Source organism: Toxorhynchites rutilus, chromosome 1 (assembly GCF_029784135.1).
Source record: "Toxorhynchites rutilus septentrionalis strain SRP chromosome 1, ASM2978413v1, whole genome shotgun sequence".
In the NCBI taxonomy this organism is placed as follows: Eukaryota; Metazoa; Arthropoda; class Insecta; order Diptera; family Culicidae; genus Toxorhynchites; species Toxorhynchites rutilus.
The window spans coordinates 128,991,111-129,015,388 of record NC_073744.1 but is presented as its reverse complement, the minus strand read 5'-3'; the positions used below and the strand labels follow the sequence as shown (position 1 = coordinate 129,015,388).

The 24,278-nt window shown below is 41.0% G+C and overlaps 1 protein-coding gene across 5 annotated transcripts in view; it reads left to right on the top strand.

Annotated features, from left to right (window-relative positions):
- The window catches only part of LOC129778106 (carboxypeptidase D-like), a 32,558-nt gene extending 15,320 nt beyond the window's left edge, over positions 1–17,238 (top strand). The window contains exons 2-6 of one of the 5 annotated variants that reach the window (XR_008743371.1): positions 14,202–14,977; positions 15,057–15,086; positions 15,200–15,765; positions 15,976–16,320; positions 16,514–16,653. Coding sequence is in view for 3 of the 5 variants with exons in the window: in XM_055784795.1 (XP_055640770.1) it covers positions 14,218–14,977; positions 15,057–15,086; positions 15,200–15,765; positions 16,514–16,687 (1,530 nt within the window). In the remaining 2 variants the exon portion in view is untranslated. Of the gene's footprint in view, positions 1–14,201; positions 14,978–15,056; positions 15,087–15,199; positions 15,766–15,858; positions 16,321–16,513 lie in introns of those variants that run through there. The other 4 variants (XR_008743372.1, XM_055784795.1, XM_055784804.1 and 1 more) reach the window with 4 other exon arrangements.
- The last annotated feature ends 7,040 nt before the right edge of the window (positions 17,239–24,278 follow it).

Here is a 24,278-nt window from a genome sequence, read left to right as displayed (position 1 = left end):
AACTTTTTCAATAGTTCAAAACTGCTTATTAAAAGTTTCGAGCTACCTTATGCTGTTTGATCAAATGTTTAGAATTCAAAATTGTGATCATCGTCTTATTGCTTTGTCGATTCAGATTTATAGTTTTGTTGTTATTATAGTCAGAAGAAAATCAGTCGACAGTTGCCGATGAGTGAGACATAGTAAGAATATGCGAGCGAACTGTCATTTATTTTCAGGCAAACTATTTTTGTCCTACAAATATTACTTTACGGAGCAATTTCATATTCAGGCACGGTTTTCATTCCCCATCATAAAAATCTGAAAACGTTTCCAATACTTCTTCGATGCTTGTTAGTTTGGGAATGTTTCTGGGATTTAATATTGCCTTGAAGGTCCAATAATCGAAATGGAATCTTTGACTCACCAGTTTTACCAACTCCACGTGTTATTAGAAAAGCTGTAATCTGTACTTAGAATAACGAAAAAATCTGTTCCTTTCAAGATAAATATGTACGTATGGCAACACTGCCTGTGTATAATTCTGGAATTATATTATATTTTGCCACAAAAATTCTGATATAGTCAACGAGCCGGGATAGGGATTGTTAACCGGTTTTACCGGTTTAACCGGTAATACCGGGTCATTTTACATTACCGAATTACCGGTAATCTTACAATCGATAACCGGTAATTTCGGTAATTTTTCTTTTTTACACCATAAATATTGGGTTGGGGAAAAAGAAATGTCGTTTTCTGATAGAAATTTGACGCTTTAATTAACATACTTAAAATTATCCAATTTAAGTCAAATATGCACCGTTTTGTTCGCAAACTTGTTGCCATTTAGAAGGCAACTCCATTTACCCCCCCCCCCCCCAACCCCCTCCTTATTTGCAAAAAACTCAGACAACCAGTTTTCGCAAGCCTCTTTTGAGGCCAGCTTAGTATCACCAAGAGCGTTTTGCATGGACCGGAGGAGATGATAATCACTTGGAGCCAGGTCCGGACTATACGGTGGGTGCAATAGGACATTCCATCCGAGCTCCCGTAGCTTCTGGCGGGTCATCAAAGATGTGTGAGGCCGAGCGTTGTCCTGGTAGAAAACAACACAATTTCTATTGATTAATTTCTGGCCGCTTCTGATCAATCGCCTGCTTCAAACGATCAAGCTGCTCACAGTAGAGAAACGAGTTGAGGGTATGGCCATATTTGAGCAGCTTATAGTGGATTATTCCCTTCCAATCCCACCAAACACACAGCAAAACCTTCCTGGCCGTCAATCCGGGCTTGGCGATGGTTTTTGCCGGTTCACCGCGCTTCGACCACGACTTTTTTCGCTTTAGGTTGTCGTACGTGATCCACTTTTCATCACCAGTCACCATCTTCTTCAAAAATGGGTCGAGTTCGTTCCGTTTCAGCAGTGCATCGCAGGCGTTGATTCGGTCTAAAAGATTTTTTTGCGTAAACTCGTGTGACACCCATACATCCAGCTTTTTTGGAATCCAATCTTCTGCAAATGGTTCCAAACGTATTCATGGTCTATACCCAGTTCCTGGCCAATCGAGCGAGTGCTCACATGCCGGTCTACTTGGATGATTTCAACGATTCAACGTATCTTCGACAGCCACTACACCAGAACGAAATCGATCAAACCAACGCTGTGCTGTGCGAATCGTTACAGTATCGGGTCCATAAACTACACGAATGTTTTCGGCCGCCTTCGTTGCAGTTTTACCTCGCAGGTAGTAAAAACGTAAAATATGGCGAATTTCTTGGTTGGTGGACTCCATCTTTGACGCGCTGACATTTCATCTTCGGCAGAAATAATGATTTTTCGTGTGCTGAAGGGTGAAATGAGCAAATAATGAGCTGTTTTAAAAGAAGCAGACATCTCTTTCTTTTTTCTTCTTCACCTCTTTTGGGATTGTACAATAAAAGTCCATACGATGTCAACGGGGATCGAACCAAGGCCAGATGAAAACCAAGGTTGTTTAACACGACCACGCTATCCACATAGCTACTGGTGCTGTTGCATAAATGTGTGATAACATTACACCTTATTATAAAGTGAAGTTGGAAAGTGTTTTCTAAGAATAAAAGAAGAGCATAAACGAGAATCTATATCTTTCTTTGTCTGTACTTTAATACTTTAAATACTGTACTTTAATACGTGCTTATATGCAATGTGTCTCCTGTTTCCCTTGCTCATATTGATCTTATATTGAAATAGTATATTTATTATACTATTGGAGAGTAGCACATTTTTTGTTATTTTTAGACTCATTCAACCCCTTGTCGTACGATTTAATTTCCAACAGCACAGCTCAAACACGTGTACATTGATTCGTTTCGATACCCTGCTGGGCGTGTGTATCTTACTTACGTTCGAAGCAGTACCGCATCATCATATGCCTAAAGCTATGTATCCATTTCACATCGATACACCACGAGTGATGTTCGATGTTGTACGTTCTGGCACAGTCTGATCGCCACGAGTGTGGTTCGACGTTATACGTGAAGGGGTTGATGAAATTTGACAATTATGGTATTGATTCAGTAGCTGGACAACAGGAGGGAAAAATCCACTGGAAGATGCAGAATCTGCAGAATAGTTGAACATCAAGAAAAAAGTTTGTAAAAAAAATATGGTTAAAATTGAAGAAATTGCTGCCAAAAAGCAGAGGATAAGATGTCAAGACCCACAAAGCGTGGCGAAACCACTTAATCTATAAACCACTGAAAGCATATTATACTTGTATGTATTCACCATGGACTAACCACTAAAATTAGGTTTCTGTGTGCTATTGTGCACGAATGTTATCAAATAAGAGATAATCAAAAAAACAATTTGTGCTCTCTCTCTCTCGTTAGTTCACCTATGCCCCAGCACCGCAACAAAAGGTGTGACGGCACAGCTTCCGCTACGCTTATTGTCACTGAAACGACAATTTCGCTGCATTGTCTCCGGAAGCTAATGGGCTTCATGCAAAATACTTTACGGTGGAAAATTATTCGCTGCATCTGTTTATTCGTACCCAACCATGCATAGATCGATTATGCGCTTTCGATGGTTGGTTTCATAACTTCTTCCAGTGCCATTGAATGGGTGGTAAACACCGGTAAATAGTGGTAAATTTCGCGCGTAACTTCCCTAGTAATTAAAATGTTCATGATCATTTTTTTTTTAACAGGAATGATTTCACTTTTCACCGCGTGAATTTGTTGTTTTATGTGGTCGCACACGTAAGAGTTTGATTTTCACTTTCTAGAGCGCTATGTGGGGATGTGGAGATGGAGAATTCAATTGAGAGATTTGTTTTGTTGTTGTTGTTGTTTTGTCTGTCCCGTTGCAGAATTAGCGTTGGGTGCTCTGAAGGTTAAACGATTGATGATGAGGAAAGCAAAACATATTCAGTCGCAAAAAGAAGCTGCGAAGCCGGTGTGGAATAAATGACCCGTTCTACTAACATACAAAGTATGTTAAGCGCGTTTCAGATTATCTGATAAATGTCCAATTCTGATTTGAATACCCTTTGAGACCTCATTGTCATATTTCACACAAAATTACCTGCATGGAGCTGAATAATTATTCGCTGCCTTGTTTGATTCATCAATTTAAAGTTGTGCTCATATCTGATGAAGGTTAACGATGAGCTCTAAACTCCTGCATGCATGGGTATTGCGACTGATTAGTGGCTCTTTATACTAGCTGACCCGGCAAACTTCGTCCCGCCCAAATTTTTTTTTTGTTATCAATAACTTCAAACATTCACGTTTTCTTAATACGCGCATGTCCAATCGCAGAACTATTCATTGATTGATCTTCTAATCGACCCCGTTGAATTTACCTTTTACTATAAAATTCCTAGTACTTCTACCAAAACTCATCATTATAATATCACCCTATTTTCAGACACAATTCTCGTTCAAGATTTTTAAACCACTTGCAAATAACATGTTTCTCCGTTACATGGAATAAATGTTTGATACAGAAAATATGATAGAATAAAGACAGACCCCTCCCCTCTTCTCCCCATAGAGAGGGGGCAGGAGTGTCTGTTCGCCATAGAAACGTTTCGTGCCTCCTAAAATCGTCACATGCCAAATGGAGCCAAATTTTGCTCGATTAGTTTTCGAGTTATGCAGAAATTTGTTTTTTATTTGTATGACAGTATGACAGAGAGGGGGGAGGACTGTCGAACCACCTTAGAAATGTTTCTTCCCCATAAAACCTCCACATGCCAAATTTAGCTCCGTTTGCTCGATTAGGTTTCCAAAGGATCGCCACAAACGAAAATTGGTTTTGGGGGTCGACGAGGTCTAAAAATCGACCCCTAGTAATTAACACTTGTTCTTATTTGAAACTTTCATGATACTGTATAAGTTGTATTACGTGAAGCAATTTGCTACAATAATGACTAATATTTTAGTAGAACGAATGAAGCCATGATCAAATTCAAGTCCAAACAAACATAATAAGCTTGCATTCAGGTTGCAAGTTGTTTGCAAAATAAGATGCATCCATTGAATTCATCAACTTAAATGTAGTACTCTTTACAGTTCTTTCAAAAATCAAGATATTTATCTCAAAAACTTGATTGTTTCCACAACTCTATTGATTGTAACTTTTACAGCGAATCCTAATTCAATTTTAGCCGCAGCTTAGCAGAAACGATCTACGTTTATAAGGGACATCAGATTCCCTCTCCAATATGCTGGCTTGATCAATTTATTCATTACTGGTTTGAAAAGGTTCGTCAGTTCGAATAGAAAAGGTGCTATAGACTCGTCACTGCAGCAGCTGATGTTAAGAAAAGCCCCCAACAATTTATTCTCAAAAGCCTCTGCAACTACTCTAAAGGTACCGGCTGTGAAAACAGCAGCAAAGCTCCTACGGAAATCTAGATGTGTATCTTTGTACTTACGTTCCTTTTGTGCTTAGTCTGCGGCTACGTAGATTTTAAGGCACGGCAGCATAGGGCTATTTATATCATCGATTGGTTTTCGTTGTTGTTGTTGTTGTTGTTGTCCATTTTACTCCGCAAATCTTCAGCCGATCCAATAGTTCCAGAATACTCCGCACATCTTAACGAAACGTTCTCAAACAGTCTGTACAAGCACTGGAGGAATTCATCAATTTTCCAAACAGTCTTTTTCATTTTTTTCTTTGAATGAATTGTGAAAACTTGCAAACTGTAGCGACCTATATTCGTGAGCTCGTAGTTTTGGCTGCTACAGATTTCACGAATTTCTTCATGCAACTGGTTTACTACTCTCCAATTAACATGGGGAAACTAGGTTCAGCTTCAAAATAATTCTTCAATCCGTCGAACAAGTCCAGTGCACGCGTTGAACTTAGAAAAGCTAAGACTATGTACGTGGAATTCACCGTTCCCTTCGGTAAATTCCAGTAACGGACGCTAACATCCATCTGTTGCTTTTGTGAAATCTTATTTAACTCCGTTGACTCTCTGATTGAAGATCAATGTACATAAAACATACAAGAGCACCACATTTAAATAACAATTGAAAACATTAATCCATCTGATTTTCCTGGTTTTAAATGAAATTTCCTGGTTTTACCAGTTTTCCTGGTTGAGTTTCCACCCTGAAAGATAATACACTCATCGACTAATTTAGTTCAAGAGATTACAAAATGATTACACAGTGAAAGTGAACTTAAATTAAGTGATTAAAAATAATTTCAAAGAGCGTTGCGTTCAAGATACTTGTCACCGAAAATTATGTATGTTTGGTTTTCTTGGTTTTCGTTTTTTACGTTGATTGGCACCTAATGCAAATTTTCTATACAGTACTGTTTATTCGCCACATTAATTTGATGCAAGGTGCGGCTACTTGATGAGTTTCTCCAACACAGATTTCAATGAGCTTGGGGAAATCGGTATTGCGAAATAAATGCAAGATGCGAGTACTTTTGTACTCGCATGCGTTTCTGCAGACCGGAATGAGCTCCCCAACACAGACTTCAAAACCAAGGAATCTGGAGAAATCGGCATTGCAAATATATGCAATGTGCGGGTACTTTTGTACCCGCATGCATTTTTACACTCGGGAATATGTGCCGACTTCAAAAGCGGTATGAACACAATGCTTTGGCTCTGTTATTCAAGACTGCATTGGAAGACATTCCTTGATGTCTTCAGCTAATTGAACTTCTACGTATACCGTTTGGCAAAATTCTTATAACAATTTGCTGCGATAACATCGATTGAACTCAGTTTTGATTTTGACATGTCAGTTGAACGCATATTTTCAACTTACATGTCAAAATCAAAACTGAGTGCTTGAAGTTCAACAAATCAAGCAAATTTGCGGTTCAAGAAGTACGTACACTTGGGAGATGCAATAAATTCTTTCGTTTACATATTTTGGAAGTCCACGAGAAATGAGTGAAATGAACAAGGCATCCATACAGACTTGCAACAAAGAAAGTAATCTTTTCAAAATACTTGAATTGACCTAAATCGGGATTTGTTCGCATCTGAACTCGGAAATTGTTTCATTTAATCACTGGTTTAATCAATAATTTAATCAATACACTCAAATATAAACTGACCAGACGTCCCGCATTTCAATAAAATGTCCCGCGTAAGATTCCGTCCCGCGAAACGTACCGCATTTGGCAAAAGAAACGAAAATGTCCCGCGATATCAATATATTTCAATATCACAATTTGATCATGTTGATTTTCTTAAATGGATGAACCTCAAAAAAACTTTTATTTGGCAGACTGTTCAAGAGCGCTTCTAATGCATCCAAAGATCAATACGTTGAGCTGGTTTCATCGCACCGACATTGGGCTTTTTGTTTAGAGAGAATCAACTGGAAGCGACGGCAACAAAATTGGAAAATGATTTTCATAAAAGTCCCCTATTGATCCGTAGGGACCAACATGAGTCCCCTAGCTCGGTCAGGGCTTAAAGTTTTAAATGAGCCGGAAGAACTAGTGTATACTCGACAGGAAGAGGCAGAGTTGTTTGATGAAGTATCGTAAATGAAGCGATGGCCGATGAAAAGATGTATATCGGCGTGTTATTTCACCTTTTCGTGGTGAACGAAAAGGTGAAATAGAGAAGACAGATGACCACCAACGTCTGTCTCTCCATTCGCCCAAAAGTTTTCTACCGGGCGCAGTTGGCGAATGTTGGGAAGGTTGGTGGTCTTCGCGACAATGTTTATCTCCAGCCGATCCATCCTCCAGTGATCTTTTGGCATAATGAGCTGATCCCAGGTTCGGCAAAAAAGACCACATCACCTTCCCAACTCCGGCAAGCACTTCGTACTATATATCTCCCCGTTCACCATATGACTCGAAAGTAGAGCGCCTTGGACATTCCCTTCACGTTTGTCAGAGAAGGACCTTCTTCGAGAACTTGATGTGAATGATATATTCGACGTCATCGCTTACCTGGGGAAAGTAAAGTACCCGGTCCCCTGTCATTCTTTGAATTCTAGCATGAAGTACGTTTCGTCTTTCATTATGAGTACGAAAAGAAGTTTTTCACCAGCACCTCAAGCTACTTCTTCTAGGTGATTGCCTGCTGCTCAGATACGGCCGGTCTCGTCTGACGCTTTCGCATAAAAATGTCCATTTTGGCCATATACTTCTCCACCGTTTGGCCGGTTGCTTCGATTTCCGGCTCAAGGAGCGGCAAAGAGGTGATATTGTAAATACCAGATCGGCTACATCTGGCGGACACAAAGTGCCTCAGGATGTCCAACTCCTTCGCTGTGGGGTGGAGCTTGCAGTATGGAAAAATCATCAGGTTGCTTGACAGTGTTGCTGCTGCGAATCAACAGCCGTGAATCATTTTTGTTGTAGACTTAATAAACGTAAGATTTTAAGAAAATTTGTTCCTATAAATTATCTTTCATCGCCATCCGAAATTAGTTCATTTTTTTAATGCATACGTTAACACCAAAATCGATGAAAAATGAATTGGAATTTTCGAGCATTCCATTCGGTAATTTGAAGAAAATTGTAGAATTTGAATCGTGCTTGCCAGGAGTAAATGCTCAGATTGGGCGAGTGATCTTCGGGCCTAAACAAAATCTAAACCACCGAAAAATCACAACTGAGTGCCGATCCTCAGAAAGAAATAATACTGATCAGTTTAGACTCGTTAAACTATGGTTTATGTTCACATAACGTATATACATAACGTTTTGTTTTCTGTGTCCCGCGTTAGACCTCTGACCATCTGGTCACTTTACTCAAATGTCTACTAAGCCAACGGTAGTCCTACGGAACATATTTTTATCTTTGCTTTCCGATTTTAAAGATAGTTTCAAAAATTTATTACCTACTTAAGTATTTGTAATTAATGTGTATTTAAAAATTATTAGTTACACTTGATAATTACTGAATTTCATGTATATATTTATTTTGTTGAATTTTAATAAGAAAATAAGGCTAAATTTTTATTCATTTCATCTACTGTAATGTTTTTAAATTGATATGCATTATGTATGAATAAGAAATAAACTAGAGATTTTTAAAGAAATTTTGCTATGGGGGTGATACCAAACACTCCATTCTGGAAAAGGGGTCTCTCGCCCAAAACAGTTTGAGAACCCTTGCTCTAAATTATGGTTCAATTATAGTTCCGCCAGCATGCAAAAAAAGTTCATCCACCCCAGGGAAATATTAGATTTTTTCCAAAAAATCCACCAGAAAATTAAAACACAGTTAATTGTTGTTCAGTTCATTATAATGGAGGGGGTTAGAAAGAAAGGGATGTAAGTGACTTGATCGATTTCTCTTCATCAACTTTTTCTTTCGCGAATAACTCGGCACACAAAAACGTTCCAATTCGATTTTGCTATAGAAACCGATAATTGAGGTTCTGACATATCGTCCACATTGTCAAATAAGCTAGGAATGTGTTTGCAGTTAAGTTATGATCAAAAGAGAAATCCGATGAAGAGAAATCGATCAAGTCACTTATACCCCTTGCATTCTAAGCCCCTCACATCATTTAACTACAGAGCCAATTCATGCGAGTTCAAAATATAAATACAAATTCTCTTGCATTTGAGACATGATAAAAAAAATGGATGCTGATCGAAATTTGGGCTTTTTTTGGGCATTTTGCAACAAATAACTTTCAATTTTTAACTCGAAACAGGAATTTTGAGCACGAAAAAATCAAGAGCACTTAATGACAGCTAGACACAATGTTTACATTCGAGAAAGTTGCCGAATACATACTAAAACTCTGCAAAACGCCGTATTTTCAATGGCAATGTAATAAATAAACATAAATTGATAAATCATGGAGGAACACTCATCAAATTAATCCGATTTTCACCAGAAAAACAACAAAATTGTAAATTGTTAAGAAAGGCGGGGGTTAGGGTTGAATAAACTATTTTTGTATACTGTACATATTCAACATTTCGATACCAAACGTAGCATGAAGACGAATGAACGGCCGAGAAGAGATTAACGATTTGCCCCGTCAAGGACGACCATTCACCTCTTCAACTGATAAAAACATCGGTAAAATAAAAGGAATGGTGTTCGGAAATCGTCATTTAAGTTTTACAGAGCTATCTCGTGAGTTAAATATCTCTCACGAGACCGTTCGTCATCTCTTGGTTGATGTTTTAGACAAGAGAAAAACAGGAAGTGGGCTATATTTGTGGTATAATCGCAAGGGTGACGTAGGACTATCGTTTTTTCTCTATTATAGTGATTTTCAACATATTTTGGCTAGTTCATCACTTTTACTTCCATTTTTGGAAGAATCTCGGGAGTGAGAAATGAACTCGTGATCTCTGCGTGACAGGTATGGATGTTACCATTACGCCAGATCGCACAGTGGTACCTCAGAAATTCTAGGTAGCATTAAATAGAAAATTGAACAACAATGCCTGACCGAATGAATGGTCTAGTTTTGTTCTAAAACCTTCGAGGCATCTGGTATCATATATGGCAACAGTGTCCGTGACGATTTTCGTTGCGATAACGACGTGGCAACGTAGTGTTTGATGCAGTGAACCAGTGTAGCGATAAACACGCATATTTTTCAAATTTTGCACAAGTGCTGCAAAATACGATAAAAAATAATGTGATGGTGTTCTGGATAGAGAATTTCATGCTGATTTCGAATTTGTATTCCGTTTTCAGTTTAAGAAATTTTGAAGCTGCGAAACGAGTATTTGAAAGTAAGTACATTTTCTACATTGAATTTATACAAAAGTAGACCTACAAAAAATTCTCCAAATACCTCCAAAGTAGTTTATAACAAAATGTCTTCCTTAGGGTCCCCTCTACACTTTTCCTTTATGACTTCTGGCCACTTTCGACCACCTTGCGAAAAAATGTCATAAACATTTTGATACCCCACACCTGTTTTTCGTTTTTTTTTTCAATTTTATCCCCTCCCCCTGCACCCCTTTTGGGTTTTGGGTAAAAAGAATATTGAAAGCGTTTTCAGGAAGTTTGAAAACATATATTTAGACACCCCAAACGTGTTTTTCCGAAAATTTTAAATTTTACCCCCTCCCACAGTTCTTGCTTTGGAGTTCATAAACAAAATGACTCAAACATAAATTCAGCACCTTCGAAAACCCCCGTACACCAAATTTCAAGGCATTTCCATTCATTTTTCTATTTAATGCCACCTAGTTTCTGAGGGATCACTGTGGATCGCCTCCCCAGGACTATCGTTGATTTAGTGATCATTTGTTTGAAGTTGCATCTGTATCAATTCTCAATGAATGGATGAATGAATAAATTGCAAGATTGGTGAAAGATTGGTGTTGGTGTTATGTGGACCTGAAATGAGTGATTATCGGATGCTTCTCCTCCTGACGGATCGGCTCTTCTGCGTAATGGATCACTCGATCCCTCGCCTGGACGGTCCAACAACGATGTTGTCCAGTCGGTGTCCTCACGAAAATGAATGCCTTTCACCACCAAAATATCGCTTAAGTATGCTTTTTGCCGTGATTGATAAGAGAAAAGGTGTGGTTTACGATGGCAATTTGGAAGGCAAACTAGAAGCGAATGAACTATCTGAGTTTGAAGCTTTCGGCGACTGAGCAATAATCGATTGAAAATTATATGATTTTAGCGATGCGAAACATTTTCCGTTGCGCCCGCATCCAATATTGGATACGAAATATCCTACTGATGGGGAAGAATAATCTTCAGAAGCTTCCCTGCTGATTGCACTTGTTTGGAAAATCACAAAACTAAATGTATTTGGTCGCAGTGTTAAATGGATAGAAAACATTAAAATAAACTCTTTCGCTTGAATGTGCAAATTATTTTTCAGCAACGATGACATCTTTCCGGAATCTTCTCGATGCTGAATAGCAACCAAACAAAAAGAGTTCCGTGCGTGTATGTGTGTGTGGCGGCTGCTCCGGTGTCTCCGTTTTAGAATGCTGATACTCTCTTGGTCGCCTTTTCAGTGGCATCACTCTCCTCCTGATGGATTCCCTTCTGGCCTAAGGTGCACAAACAGTCTCTTGGTGACACCGTTCATCAGCGCTTTCATGATGAACTTCACCACAACAGCGACAACATGCCCCAATCGCTGTTCAATTATAACTGAGTGGATTTCCGAGCGGCGCTCGCTTATATACCGATTCGTGATTTCAATAGCCTGTTTTGAAAGCAAATTTTAAGTCTATTGAAGTTTAAGTTTTTGGATCAAAAAGTAACAAGTATATAAGGCGTACACATTTTATCTTTCGAATGAAGTGTTTATCATATCATTTCGTTCAGTTGTTTAGGAGCTTTTAGGCTTAAAATCTCGGTCTCCGGCCTAACGTTTTCGTTTTCGTAACTTTGATTTTACACCCCGGTATCGAAATGAAAGACCTATGTCCTACGTCAATAATGGGAGTTGAAATAAAGGAATAGATGTGTGTATGTTATGTATTTATTTGTACACATTTATAACCTAACAGAATTCCTGAAATATAACGGAATACTCGGAAAGGAATGCTCCAGATCACGTTGCATGCATAAAAAAGGCGTAACCTAACAGAATTCCTGAAATTCAACGGAATGCCGCATGTATGATTTTAAGTTTTTAAGAATGGTAACGGACAATAACAGCAAATACAATGGAGCTTCGATGAGGTTTGGAGCCGTGTGCGGATTAGGAAGACTACGAACCTTGAGTGGTTTGTTGACTTCGATGGCATTAGAGTAATAATCCAATTTTAAAGGGTGTGTCACATCAAATTGCATCACGAAAAAAAAACGCTGTAGAAAATCGCCCAGTAGACCGATCCTTTTGAAAATTTTAGACAGTAAAATAAAAACTATTAAACAACTTTTGGCATTTTCTTTTTATTCATACTTCGAGCCCAAGCCCGTATGCTCGCACCTTCCTATTTGCCCCGTCCATAAGGTTCTGTACAACGTCAGGTTGTAGTTTTTTTTTTAACAGAAATCCATTTTCTCTTGAAGTCCGCCTCCGATTTGACAACTTTTGGGTTCTTCCGGAGGGCCTGCTTCATAATCGCCCAATATTTCTCTATTGGGCGAAGCTCCGGCGCGTTGGGCGGGTTCATTTCCTTTGGCACGAAGGTGACCCCATTGGCTTCGTACCACTCCAACACGTCCTTTGAATAGTGGCACGAAGTGAGATCCGGCCAGAAGATGGTCGGGCCCTCGTGCTGCTTCAATAGTGGTAGTAAGCGCTTCTGTAGGCACTCCTTAAGGTAAACCCGCCCGTTTACCGTACCGGTCATCACGAAGGGGGCGCTCCGCTTTCCGCAAGAGCAGATCGCTTGCCACACCATGTACTTTTTGGCAAACTTGGATAGTTTCTGCTTGCGAATCTCCTCCGGAACGCTGAATTTGTCTTCTGCGGAGAAGAACAACAGGCCCGGCAGCTGACGAAAGTCCGCTTTGACGTAGGTTTCGTCGTCCATTACCAGGCAATGCGGCTTCGTCAGCATTTCGGTGTACAGCTTCCGGGCTCGCGTCTTCCCCACCATGTTTTGCCTTTCGTCGCGGTTAGGAGCCTTCTGAACCTTGTATGTACGCAGGCCCTCCCGCTGCTTGGTCCGCTGGACGAATGAACTTGACAAATTCAGCTTATTGGCGACATCCCGGACCGAACTTCTCGGATCACGTCTAAACTGCTTAACTACGTGCTTGTGATCTTTTTCACTGACGGAGCATCCATTTTTGCCGTTCTTCACCTTCCGGTCGATGGTTAGGTTCTCGAAGTATCGTTTTAGTACTCTGCTGACCGTGGATTGGACGATTCCCAGCATCTTACCGATGTCCCGATGTGACAATTCCGGAGTCTCGAAATGAGTGCACAGGATTAATTCACGACGCTCTTTTTCGTTCGACGACATTTTTCCAAATTTACGAAAAATTGACAGTGAAGCATGGCCAACGTGATCTATACACTCTTATCTGATTATAAGCGAAAGCAGAAGATATAATTCCTAAAAATTAAATTTCTACAGCGTTTTTTCCGTGATGCAATTTGATGTGACACACCCTTTAGTTGATTGGGTAATTCTTCAATCGCCTTGTAGTGGATTAACGGATGAACCATTAGATTCTCAAACATATCTGCAATTCATCATGAAATGGTTGAGTTGGGTGGTGGGCATTTTTTTTACTTATTCAATTTTCAGATATTTGTTTTACACATTATACCTTCCTGTTAAACGGAACCCTACGTTAAAAATACTGCTGTTCTTTGATAAGTGTTATGGCAGCGATAATGATCAGTAATGATTCTCTTCAGATTCTGAATTGAGTGCTTAATTGATAAAATATAAATTTCGATCTAGGTAAAGCAATTCTTGCGAGACTCTATTGTATTTATTACATCTTTGACTTGCATTCATTTAAATGACTTCTATGTACCGATGTGAAAAGTGCTTCCCCAAGTAGTTTTATTTCCAGTATCTCTTATCTTATCACGTCATCCGAACTCAACTACTAGTTGTACAGGGCATGGAGAGCTGAATTTAAATAATATGAAGGTCATACGGAATGTGTGAAAATCCATCAGCCTTCTGCAGTGGTAATAAATTTCTGAATCTCATTTGTCTTAATTGTTTATTTGTTTACCGACATTTACAGCTGTGATTGATTCGATTGAAATTGCCACTTCGCATATATAGAAACCATTGATTACCCTCGGTGTTGAAGTCAGCTTGAAGACAACCAAAATATTGATTACATTTTTTTTTTTCATTTCCAGATTCAACCTATCAAAAATGCAGACATATAAATCAAGCACGCTGTTGGCGGTGTCGCTGTTATGCCTTGGATGCGTTTACGCTATCCAAGTTCCGACCATCGATCAAATCAGTCTCGCCAGTAGCGATGCTGCTCCCTCTTTCGTACAATCCCCGCTTGAATTCGGAGGTAAAAGCGAGCCACGGGTGTACCGACCGGACACTTCTTCGCTCGACTTCGTGTATCACAACCACGACGATATGACTCGATATCTGAGGGCAACCACAGCTCGGTATCCCAATTTGACGGCACTCTACTCCATCGGAAAATCTGCCCAGGATCGGGACCTGTGGGTGATGGTCGTTTCTTCCTCACCGTACGAGCACATGCTCGGCAAACCGGATGTGAAATACATTGGGAACATCCACGGCAACGAAGCCGTTGGTCGGGAGCTGTTGCTCCATTTGATTCAGTACCTGATTACAAGTTACACCACCGATCCGTACATCAAGTGGCTGCTGGATAACACCCGGATTCATATCTTGCCCTCGTTGAATCCTGATGGCTACGCTGCCTCCAAGGAGGGTACATGCGATGGCGGCCAGGGACGGTACAACTCGCGTGGCTTTGATTTGAACCGTAACTTCCCGGATTACTTCAAGCAGAACAACAAACGGTCTCAACCCGAGACGGAAGCGGTTAAGGAGTGGATCAGCAAAATTCAGTTCATTCTGAGCGGGTCGCTCCACGGAGGCGCTCTTGTGGCCAGTTACCCTTATGATAATACACCGAATGCCAGTATGTATCTCTTTTGATTGTAGTCATTTTGATTGTAGTTTATATTTTTTGAAATCTGTCTATGCTCCCATGGAATCAGAGATTTGTCGATCTTCATCGACTTGCGCTGGTGAGATTTGTAGTTGAATAACTCGAATTAAGCATCATTGTTGCAGCGCTTATTCTCATATGTTTCTTTTGTATCTTTTCCACTTTTCACAACATGACCCCTTCTGAGTTCAGTGTTCCAGAGTTACGTTTCGCAACCCTCGTTGACACCGGATGATGATGTGTTCAAGCATCTGTCGTTGACGTATGCAAACAATCACGCGAAGATGTCCCGTGGAGTTGCGTGTAAGTCTGCCTCGCCTGGGTTCGAGAATGGCATTACCAACGGAGCGGCCTGGTATCCGCTGACCGGAGGAATGCAGGACTTCAACTACATCTGGCACGGCTGCATGGAGGTTACGCTGGAAGTGTCCTGCTGCAAGTTTCCTCCAGCCTACGAACTGCGCAAGTATTGGGATGATAACCAGCTGTCGCTGATCAAGTTCCTAGCCGAAGCGCACCGGGGTGTTCAGGGCTTCGTTATGGCTCCCAACGGCAGTCCCATCGAACGCGCACAGTTGAAAATCAAGGGAAGAGACGTTGGTTTCCACACCACTAAGCATGGCGAGTTTTGGCGGATTCTCATGCCCGGAGTCTACAAGCTGGAGGTGTTTGCCGATGGGTTCGTACCACGGGATGTCGACTTTATGGTCGTCGATCAGCATCCAACGCTTTTGAACGTCACAATGCAACCCTCGAAGGTAAGTCGTTTCTGGAGCCAATGCCCTAACACTGTAAATATATATATATATATTCCATTTTGTTTTTTGGCCGCATGGAATGATTCTAACTAGCCAACGGTTCAGGCCCACTAACCCTGTTTTTCCTCCACCCATTCTTTGCTTCGATCCGGTCAATTCCAGCCGTACTTATTTGTAAACAATTTAAAACCCTATAACCATAATTAACAGCCGTCGTCATCGACGTCCAATGCGGATGAGCGTATCGACACGTTCCAGTCCGTGAAGCGACCAGAAGTACCAACCGCTACAAAGCACCCGCAAACGCCCGAACCAATTTTACCTGTAATATTTACAACAACTCCCCCCGCTGAACCACTTGCGCCCCTAGTCGCGAGTACCATTTGGACAGGACGCCCTGATTCGAAGGAGGACCGACTCATCTTCACCTCTTAATGGTCACATTTGCTCGAGCAGACCACTGTAAATATTTTGCACCGATACTAACGTTCTTCTTATCGTTTCTGGGCGTTATGCTTCAATTGATTTTGGCTCAAACTAAGTATGGAAACCGAGGTTAGTGACAGGGGAATCTGTTCTTTTTAAACTAGGTACATATGTAAATAATGTATGATTGGTTAATGGTTGTGTCTTTGAGTTCCAATGAAACTAAGGTAAGGGCAAAAATAATGACCTAGTAAAAATGCCTTCGCCACAGACTTCGTTCGACCAAGAATCGCGTTCACAGCTCTCACCATTCCCTTTCCAGCGCAATGATGGGGGCTTCTATCGGCCGATCCAATCATCCCAATCCCAGTACCGACCTCAGCTGGCCGCCGGTCCGCCCCTCCAGCCTGGTAGCAGTGGTTCCTCGTCCGACGAAGGGATCCTTTCAACGCTCAGCAATGGCTTTAACAGTCTGGTCAGCAACATTTTCGGCTAACACCGCTCGGATAGACCATTGCGAACGTCAACTCAAACACACATTGCTGCTACAGTATTACAGAGAAAAAACAAACAATCGATAGACGGAGTACTGGAAGTCTTTAGATGCACATCATCAGCCCAAGAGGGGAAAATTCACAAACAAACCAACAAAAAAATAAGAAAAGAAATGTGTTCTCTCAATACAATGATAATAATTAATATAGATTAATACGTGTTAGTGAAGCAGAGCAACAATATCGACCTAGTGAATGAACAAAAAAAAACAGATTATATTTTAAACTGCTTAAGAGAAGACGAATATATTTAGCGCGCGTAATACGCAATCCGCACTAGCGAGTGTTCGTAGAGGAAATATTCACATTTTAGTGACTGAATACGATATATATATATATATATATATTTATGTATAATGAACGGTCGGTTGAAAATCACAAATCATTAGACTCTAGACAAATTACTGTTAATTATATTTATGATATCATCCGATGATAAGAACTTATTTATATTGACGGTTAGAATCGTTGAATAAATTTGCTGAAGAACAAATTTTGTTTCTTTCTTTACTTTCATCGTTTCTCAGCGAAATCGTTTAAATAAACTTTTTTTTTTATCCCATTTATTTATTTATTAGGCTCATTAGCATTTTAGCTGTAACAGAGCCGGGTTCAAAGTGCGTACATGGACATATGTTTATGTTTCTATAAATTGTAAATTACACAGTAGTTAGTAGTAGCTATTTAGGCGTTAAGTTTTCTGTTCCATTACATTATGGTAAATTACACAGTAGTAGCCATTTTAGGCGTAAGGGTATTCTATCTGTTCTTCCATTGTTCAGCAGACCGGACAGCGGAGACAGTTGGTATTGATCATTGTTGGGTTATTTATAGAACAGCAGCCCGATGTTTCTTGCAGAGTAGAGCAGTTGTATGGATGAATCGATCTTTGTTCCACCGTGGATCGATTTCCATCGCTGATGATGGTTGCGTGGACGTAGTTATTCTATAACAACACAAAGATGGTCAATTGAGGGCCCTGAGTTTGAACTCACGATCGATCGCTTGGTAAGCGAACGCGTAACCAAGTGGCTACGAAGACCCCCTAAATAAACATATTATACATTCAAATTCACTTCCGTCTCGGAAATCCACAGCATCCATCACAGCATCCAAAACGAAGAAAGTCTGTAGGGAAGGACGGACCCTAAGCAAGCAGTACAACCAAACACAATCTATACGAAATTGAAGCATTTCATTATGTCAGCATCGAAAAGACAGTTTACTTCTTTTGGCGTAGGACTACGTCTTTCATTTCTATTTTGGGGTGTAAGTTCAAAGTTTCTTAAACGAATGCATTACGAAGGAGCAACCAGGTTTTGGACGTTAATACCTCCTAAACAACCGAACGAATTGGTATGGGAAACGCTTCATTCGAAAGATAAATTGTCTACGCATTATATGCTTGTTACTTCTAGATCCAAAAACGTATTTCAATAGCCTTAAAGTCAGATTTAAAAACAAACTATTGAAATCACAAGTAATTGCTGCTGTGTCGAAGCTAGCTTCGTTCATCATGATAGCGTTGATGAACGGTGTCACCAAGAGCCTGTTTGTGCAAATAAACGGTATTGTTACGTCGGAATCGTTAAAAATTCCCCCTTAGGCCAAAAGGGAATCCATCGGAAGGAGAGTGGTCCCACTGAAAAGGCGACCAAGAAAGTACCAGCATCGGAAATGGTTTACGCTTGAGTCATTGAAGGAACCGCCACACACACATACACGCGCGCAACTCTTTCCGTTTGGTGGTTATCGAGTTAGCAGTAAGGGGGTATTCTAGTGTAGAGAAACGAATTTCGGACGTTTTTTCGAGCCCGGTGAAAATAAAACAAAGAATATTTTGACGTGGGACTACGTCTAACCGGAGTATATGGGGAATAAAATGAAAACCTGAACACAGTACATGCAGGAAAAAATATAAAGATTCCAAATGCTTATAACTCGAATATTTCTTACTGGATCGGAAGGATGTTTGCATCGTTTTACAGGGAATATTTCTACGCATCTATCGCAATTAATAAAAAGTTATTTTTCATGAGATGAACAGTTGAATAACTGTAAAATGTTAAGCGTTATCTAAACGCCCTAACTACCTCGTTTTGATTGGCCCGATTTACGGTTTCCCCAACACAGCCATCATAACCAAGCAGCCTTGGGGAAATCGGCAATGCAAATACATGAAAGTATGGGCATTTCAAGATCAAGATCAAGTTACGTCATCTGTTGTAGAACCGATGAAACTCACCGGCACACCTAATATTTATAACGTGTTTAATGGGCAACCCTTGTGGGATTATCACAAGGGTTTTTAGTGATATTTTCAATCAATTCGTAAATTAAGTGCGTACAAAATATATCGTTTAAATGGTAAATCGGATCATTTTAACTCCACTTAATTGAATGCTTAAGTACAGTAAAAATCCTTAGTCTTCATGCAAAAATAATCTGTAAATAAATAATAAACGTTTTCACAACCTAGACATAACATAACAGAAAATGTCATGACTCACAAATACTGGTAAGCATTTGTATAATATACATGGTACAGCAATATAAGATTAATACGAGCGAGCGAAACAAAAGACAAAAAAGCTTTCCGCATACTTTGCCACATACACGGCCCAGACCGAGATAGATATTGTTCTCTTTCATGCGCTCCTTTTATACTCTTAGAAAATGCTTCCCAACTTCATTTTATAATCAGGTGCAATATTATCACGTATTTGCTGAACAACTGCTGAGGCATTATTAGCCATGTGGATAGCGTGGTCGTGTAACATAGCATTGCATTCCATCCGGCCTTGGTTCGATCCCCATTGACGTCGTATGGACTTTTTTTTGCACAATCCCAAATGAAATGAGAAAAGAAAACAGAGAGAGATATCTGCACGCATACATACAAACCATTTTTAAGCTTTCAAAACAGCTCATTATTTGCACATTTGACCCTCCAGCACACTAAATGGCATCATTTCTGCCAAAAATGACATGTTTGCTGCCAACGCTAGTTTGGGTGTAGGTTCTAATCTAGTTCTTGGGTCCATTGTGACTCTATTGATTGCGAAATATGATCGATCACAGTAAAGGTCGGTTTATCTTAGCCCTCGGTTTCCTACTCTCCTTCCTATCCTGCGTCCCTGGAACCTGCGACATTTTATTGTTCCCAATAATAAGGTCTTAAATCAGGCTGTAGAAGCTTGCACCGAAGCAGTCACCAAGATTTAACTGCGTGAAACTATCAAGGCCACTCTTGGGAACATCATAAGAATCGATGATTTGAGTAAGAAGGAGATAATTGTGAAGACCGATACTGCAGTTCTGTTGCTAACTTGATCTTCATTTGTTTTATTTAGCAACTAGCTGACTCGGCAAACTTGGTCCCGCCAAAAATAGAGTTTTTGCTATCAATACCTTCAAAAATTCACGTTGTCTTATTAAGTGAACGTTCATGGGTCCAATCGCAACACTGTTCGTTGATTAATCTGCTAATTGATCCTTTACAATTTCCTTTTAATATGAATAACTAGCTGATCCGGCAAACTTCGTCCTGCCCAAAATTTAGCTCCAATTGCTTGATTCATCGATATGCAGAAGTTTGTGTTTCATTTGTATGGCAGCCCCCTTTCCTTTGAAGAGGGGGTAGGTGTGTCAAACCACCATAGTAACATTTAATGTTCCCTGACACCTCCATATGCCAAATTTGGTTCAATTTGCTTGATTAGTTCTCGAGTTATGCCAACTAACCACCCCACTCCCTTCTTTAGAGAGGGGGAGGAGTGTCGAATGAAATTGTAGAACACATGCGAATTGAATTTTTCGAATTTTCCCATTTTCCTTCAAAGTTTTCCGAAAAAATTCAATTGTCATGTTTATTTATTTATTTACATCGTCTTCGACTAGTCGTACAGACTGTAATTTGCTTATACCTATGATAAACATTTTATCCTATTTCTAAAAGCGTTCTTAGTCAAGTTTAAATCATACACATCACAAATAAGATTGAATTGGCGGAGGCAAGAATCGAACGGATTGTTGTAGCCGTAGTTTGTTCTGTGGTATGGTATTGCAAAGAAAGGCGAGTTCCGGAAACGTCTGGGAGGTATGTTGAGCGGGATCTGTGCAAGCAATTCAGGGCAGTCAATAGAACCTCCAAGAATATCGAATATAAGTAACCGCTGCATCGTAATTCGTCTGGCTGATAATGCTTCCAATCCTATGAGCTTGCATCTGTCAGGGTATGGCGGTAGGTTGGTCGCATCATTCCATGGAAGTAGTCTAAGAGCGAAGCGCAAAAACTTTCTTTGCACCCGCTCGATCGACAAGGTGTGGACAGCGTGGTAAGGGGACCAGACTGGCGCAGCGTACTCCAGCGTACTGCGAACTAGTGAACAGTATAGTACTTTCAGTGCATGGATATCTGTGAATTCAGCTGCGTGACGTCGAATAAAGCCCATAACGGAAAATGCTTTCGCGATCGTAACCGCCACATGCTCACCGAATCTAAGCTTGGAATCAATAGTAACTCCAAGGTCGTTGATGCACGATACACGTTCCAACTCTGTCGATTCCATCCAGTAATGATGCATAACAAGACTATTGCAACGGCCGAAAGAAATAATTTTGCACTTATTGCCGTTGACACGCATTCCGTTCTCTCTACACCACACCAACATAGTGATAATATCTGCCTGGAGTGCATCACAATCTGAGGAAGTCTCGATAGTACGGTAGAATTTTAGGTCGTCAGCGAAAGAGAGTTTAGATGAGGAAAGTAACATGTGCAAGTCATTGATAAATATGAGGAATAGCATCGGTCCTAATACGCTACCCTGCGGTACTCCAGATGTAATATTAAAGACTCGGGATCGAGTTGAGTTGAGCGCCACATATGCGGTTCTGTAACGCAAGTACGAGGAAGTCCAATTTGTGATTGAATCTGGAAATCCCATGTGCTTCATTTTCTCGATGAGCATAGTATGCGGAACCGTATCGAACGCTTTCGCGAAGTCAACGTATACTGCGTCAACTTGTCGTCTATCTTCTACTTCGCGAGACAGGGCAGTGACGTAGCACATAAGATTCGTAGTAGTAGAGCGATGCTTCATGAACCCGTGTTGTCCTTCAAAAATAATGGGGGACATCACGTTGTACAAAACTTTGTGCACCAACCTTTCAAATACTTTACTAATACAACACAGTATAGTAACGCCACGATAATTCTCCACTTTTTTGTAGTTGCCAGACTTGTGAATGGGAACGATGTAGGCAGCTTTCCAGGCTTCCGGAAAGGTCATTTCACGAAGTGACTGGTTAAACAAGAGGGTAATTGGTGCCGCTAATTCCCTCGAGCAGTTCTTCAGCAGTAGGAGAGGTATACCATCCGTCCCGCATCCCTTTCTGATGTCCAGGGCATCGATAGTTTCCACAATTTCATTTTCGGTGAACTGGATCACTGGCAGGTCGATGTTGTATGCAGGAATGTGAGCAAAACAACCGCGTCTTGGTACCGGTGACTCTTTGCTAAACACGCTCCCGAAGAACATAGCGAAGAGGTTCGCGGCTTCTGCGATTGTGTTGGCTTGGATACCATTGAAGTTGACGCTACGAGGGATTCGAGTGGATGCTTGCCTTTTTTTCACAAAATCCCAGAAGCACGATGGGTTTTGTTTTACGCTAGTCTGAATCCTGGCAATGTAGTTGCTGTAATTGTCGAACAGCACTGTCTTGTATTGCAGTTCGACATTTCGAAGATAGTTCCGATCGCTTACAGACTTCGAATTGAAGAAGCGGTGACGAGCTTTCCTAAGAATGTTGCGCAGGTTTCGGAGTTCGGGGGTCCACCACGGTTTGCTAGACATTGATCTGAATGAACGTCTTCTGCGAGGCACATTGTCATTAAGCACTGCATAGAGCTTGTCATAGAATGCTGATAACAGTTGTTCTATTGGTCCGGTTTGCTGTAAGAAGTCCCAATTGATAGCGCTCAGAACCGTTTTTAACTGCGCGAAATTGCATAGGTTGAAGTCATAGGAAGGATGATCGTCTAACTCGGTGTGCATAATTAGATCGTCGCTGTCCTCGTCGAGTAGTATAACAAAGGGTGCATGGTGATTGTCCACTGACAACAGAGGCGTGCCGGGTTCGATTACGTCCAACTGCTCTGGAAGGCTCACAAATGCTAGATCAAGAAGCCTGCCGTTCGCGTTCAGGTATTGGTTGACTTGTTGCAGTCCAATAGCAAACATTGTTTCGATGAGTGCCTGTTCACGTTCAAGGTTAACGTTTGTGGGTATAAAACCGTTCACATCATCATCAAATTGCCAACGCAAATTTGGTAGATTAAAGTCACCTAGCGATACAACAATATCAACTGCGGCAGCTCGGTTCGCAACGTCCTGTACTGCGTTAGCATGCGCGTAATAGAGATCAGTGCTTGAATTAGGTGGCAGATAGATAACCACAAGGTAGAGGCACCTACGATGAAGTCGTAAGCAGACTGCGACTTGCTCGAGGTGGTCGCAATTCATTAGCGGAATAAACTCGCTGTTGAGTTGAGCTTTAACTGCGATTAGCGCTCCACCTCCGCGAGAATGCTGGCTTGATAACCGGCTCCGATCACAGCGATAGAATATGTAGTCGGTCGAGATCTCAGCACTATCAATGTCCTCCCGCAGCCAAGTTTCAGTGAAGACCAGGACATCGTAATCGCAACTAGTTAGCTGCAAACGTAATTGCGCTATTTTGGTGCGTATACCTCTGACATTCTGATAATACACGGAAATAGGACGTTCAGAGGAGCGCGTTCTCATTTCGACTCCAAAGGTTGAGGATGAAGAGGGAGGATCGGATGGTGCTGGCGATTGGCTGAAATCGTTTGAACTATCAGGTACTAAAATCAGCGGGATACGAGCATCGGACGTGTACTTGTCTGTGGATACAGTTTGGAAGTCCCCGTGTCCACACCCAAACACAGGACCGGAACGACTGCAGGGTACTAGCGATATGGACTCGACTGTGATGGGGGAATAAGGGACTTCCAAATTGCTTGAATCGTTGCGTCCCGGGATGACAGCGTCTGGTTTAAAGGTGTGACTGGAGATGTAGGCTTGGCTTCCAGTATCAACATCGATGTTGTTGATTTTCAGGTACACGAAATTTTCGGAGACCGTAGTCGTCAAATTCGCGGAACACTAGCCCCTCATGCCATGTTGCAGGATCGAGGGCCTTGTCCTTCAACGACTGGTCTAGACCGATTTTAAAAGACACGAAGGACAGCGTGCCGGTTTCTTTCCCTTTAGGGACGAGCTACATCACAGGAGGATCCACGTCGATTTCGAGATTGGCTTTGACCAAGGCGGCAACAGATTCGGTAGTGACGTCTGGCCGAATTCTCGAAAGGTACAGCCAGAACTTTTGTTCAATATCGTTGGAGCACGTGGGAACTGTTACCGCATTTTCCTGTAGTTTTTTGCTACCTACACGGCAGTCAGGAGCGTGTGCAGTAGTGTCAAACTCGCGAAGTCGTTTAGTAGC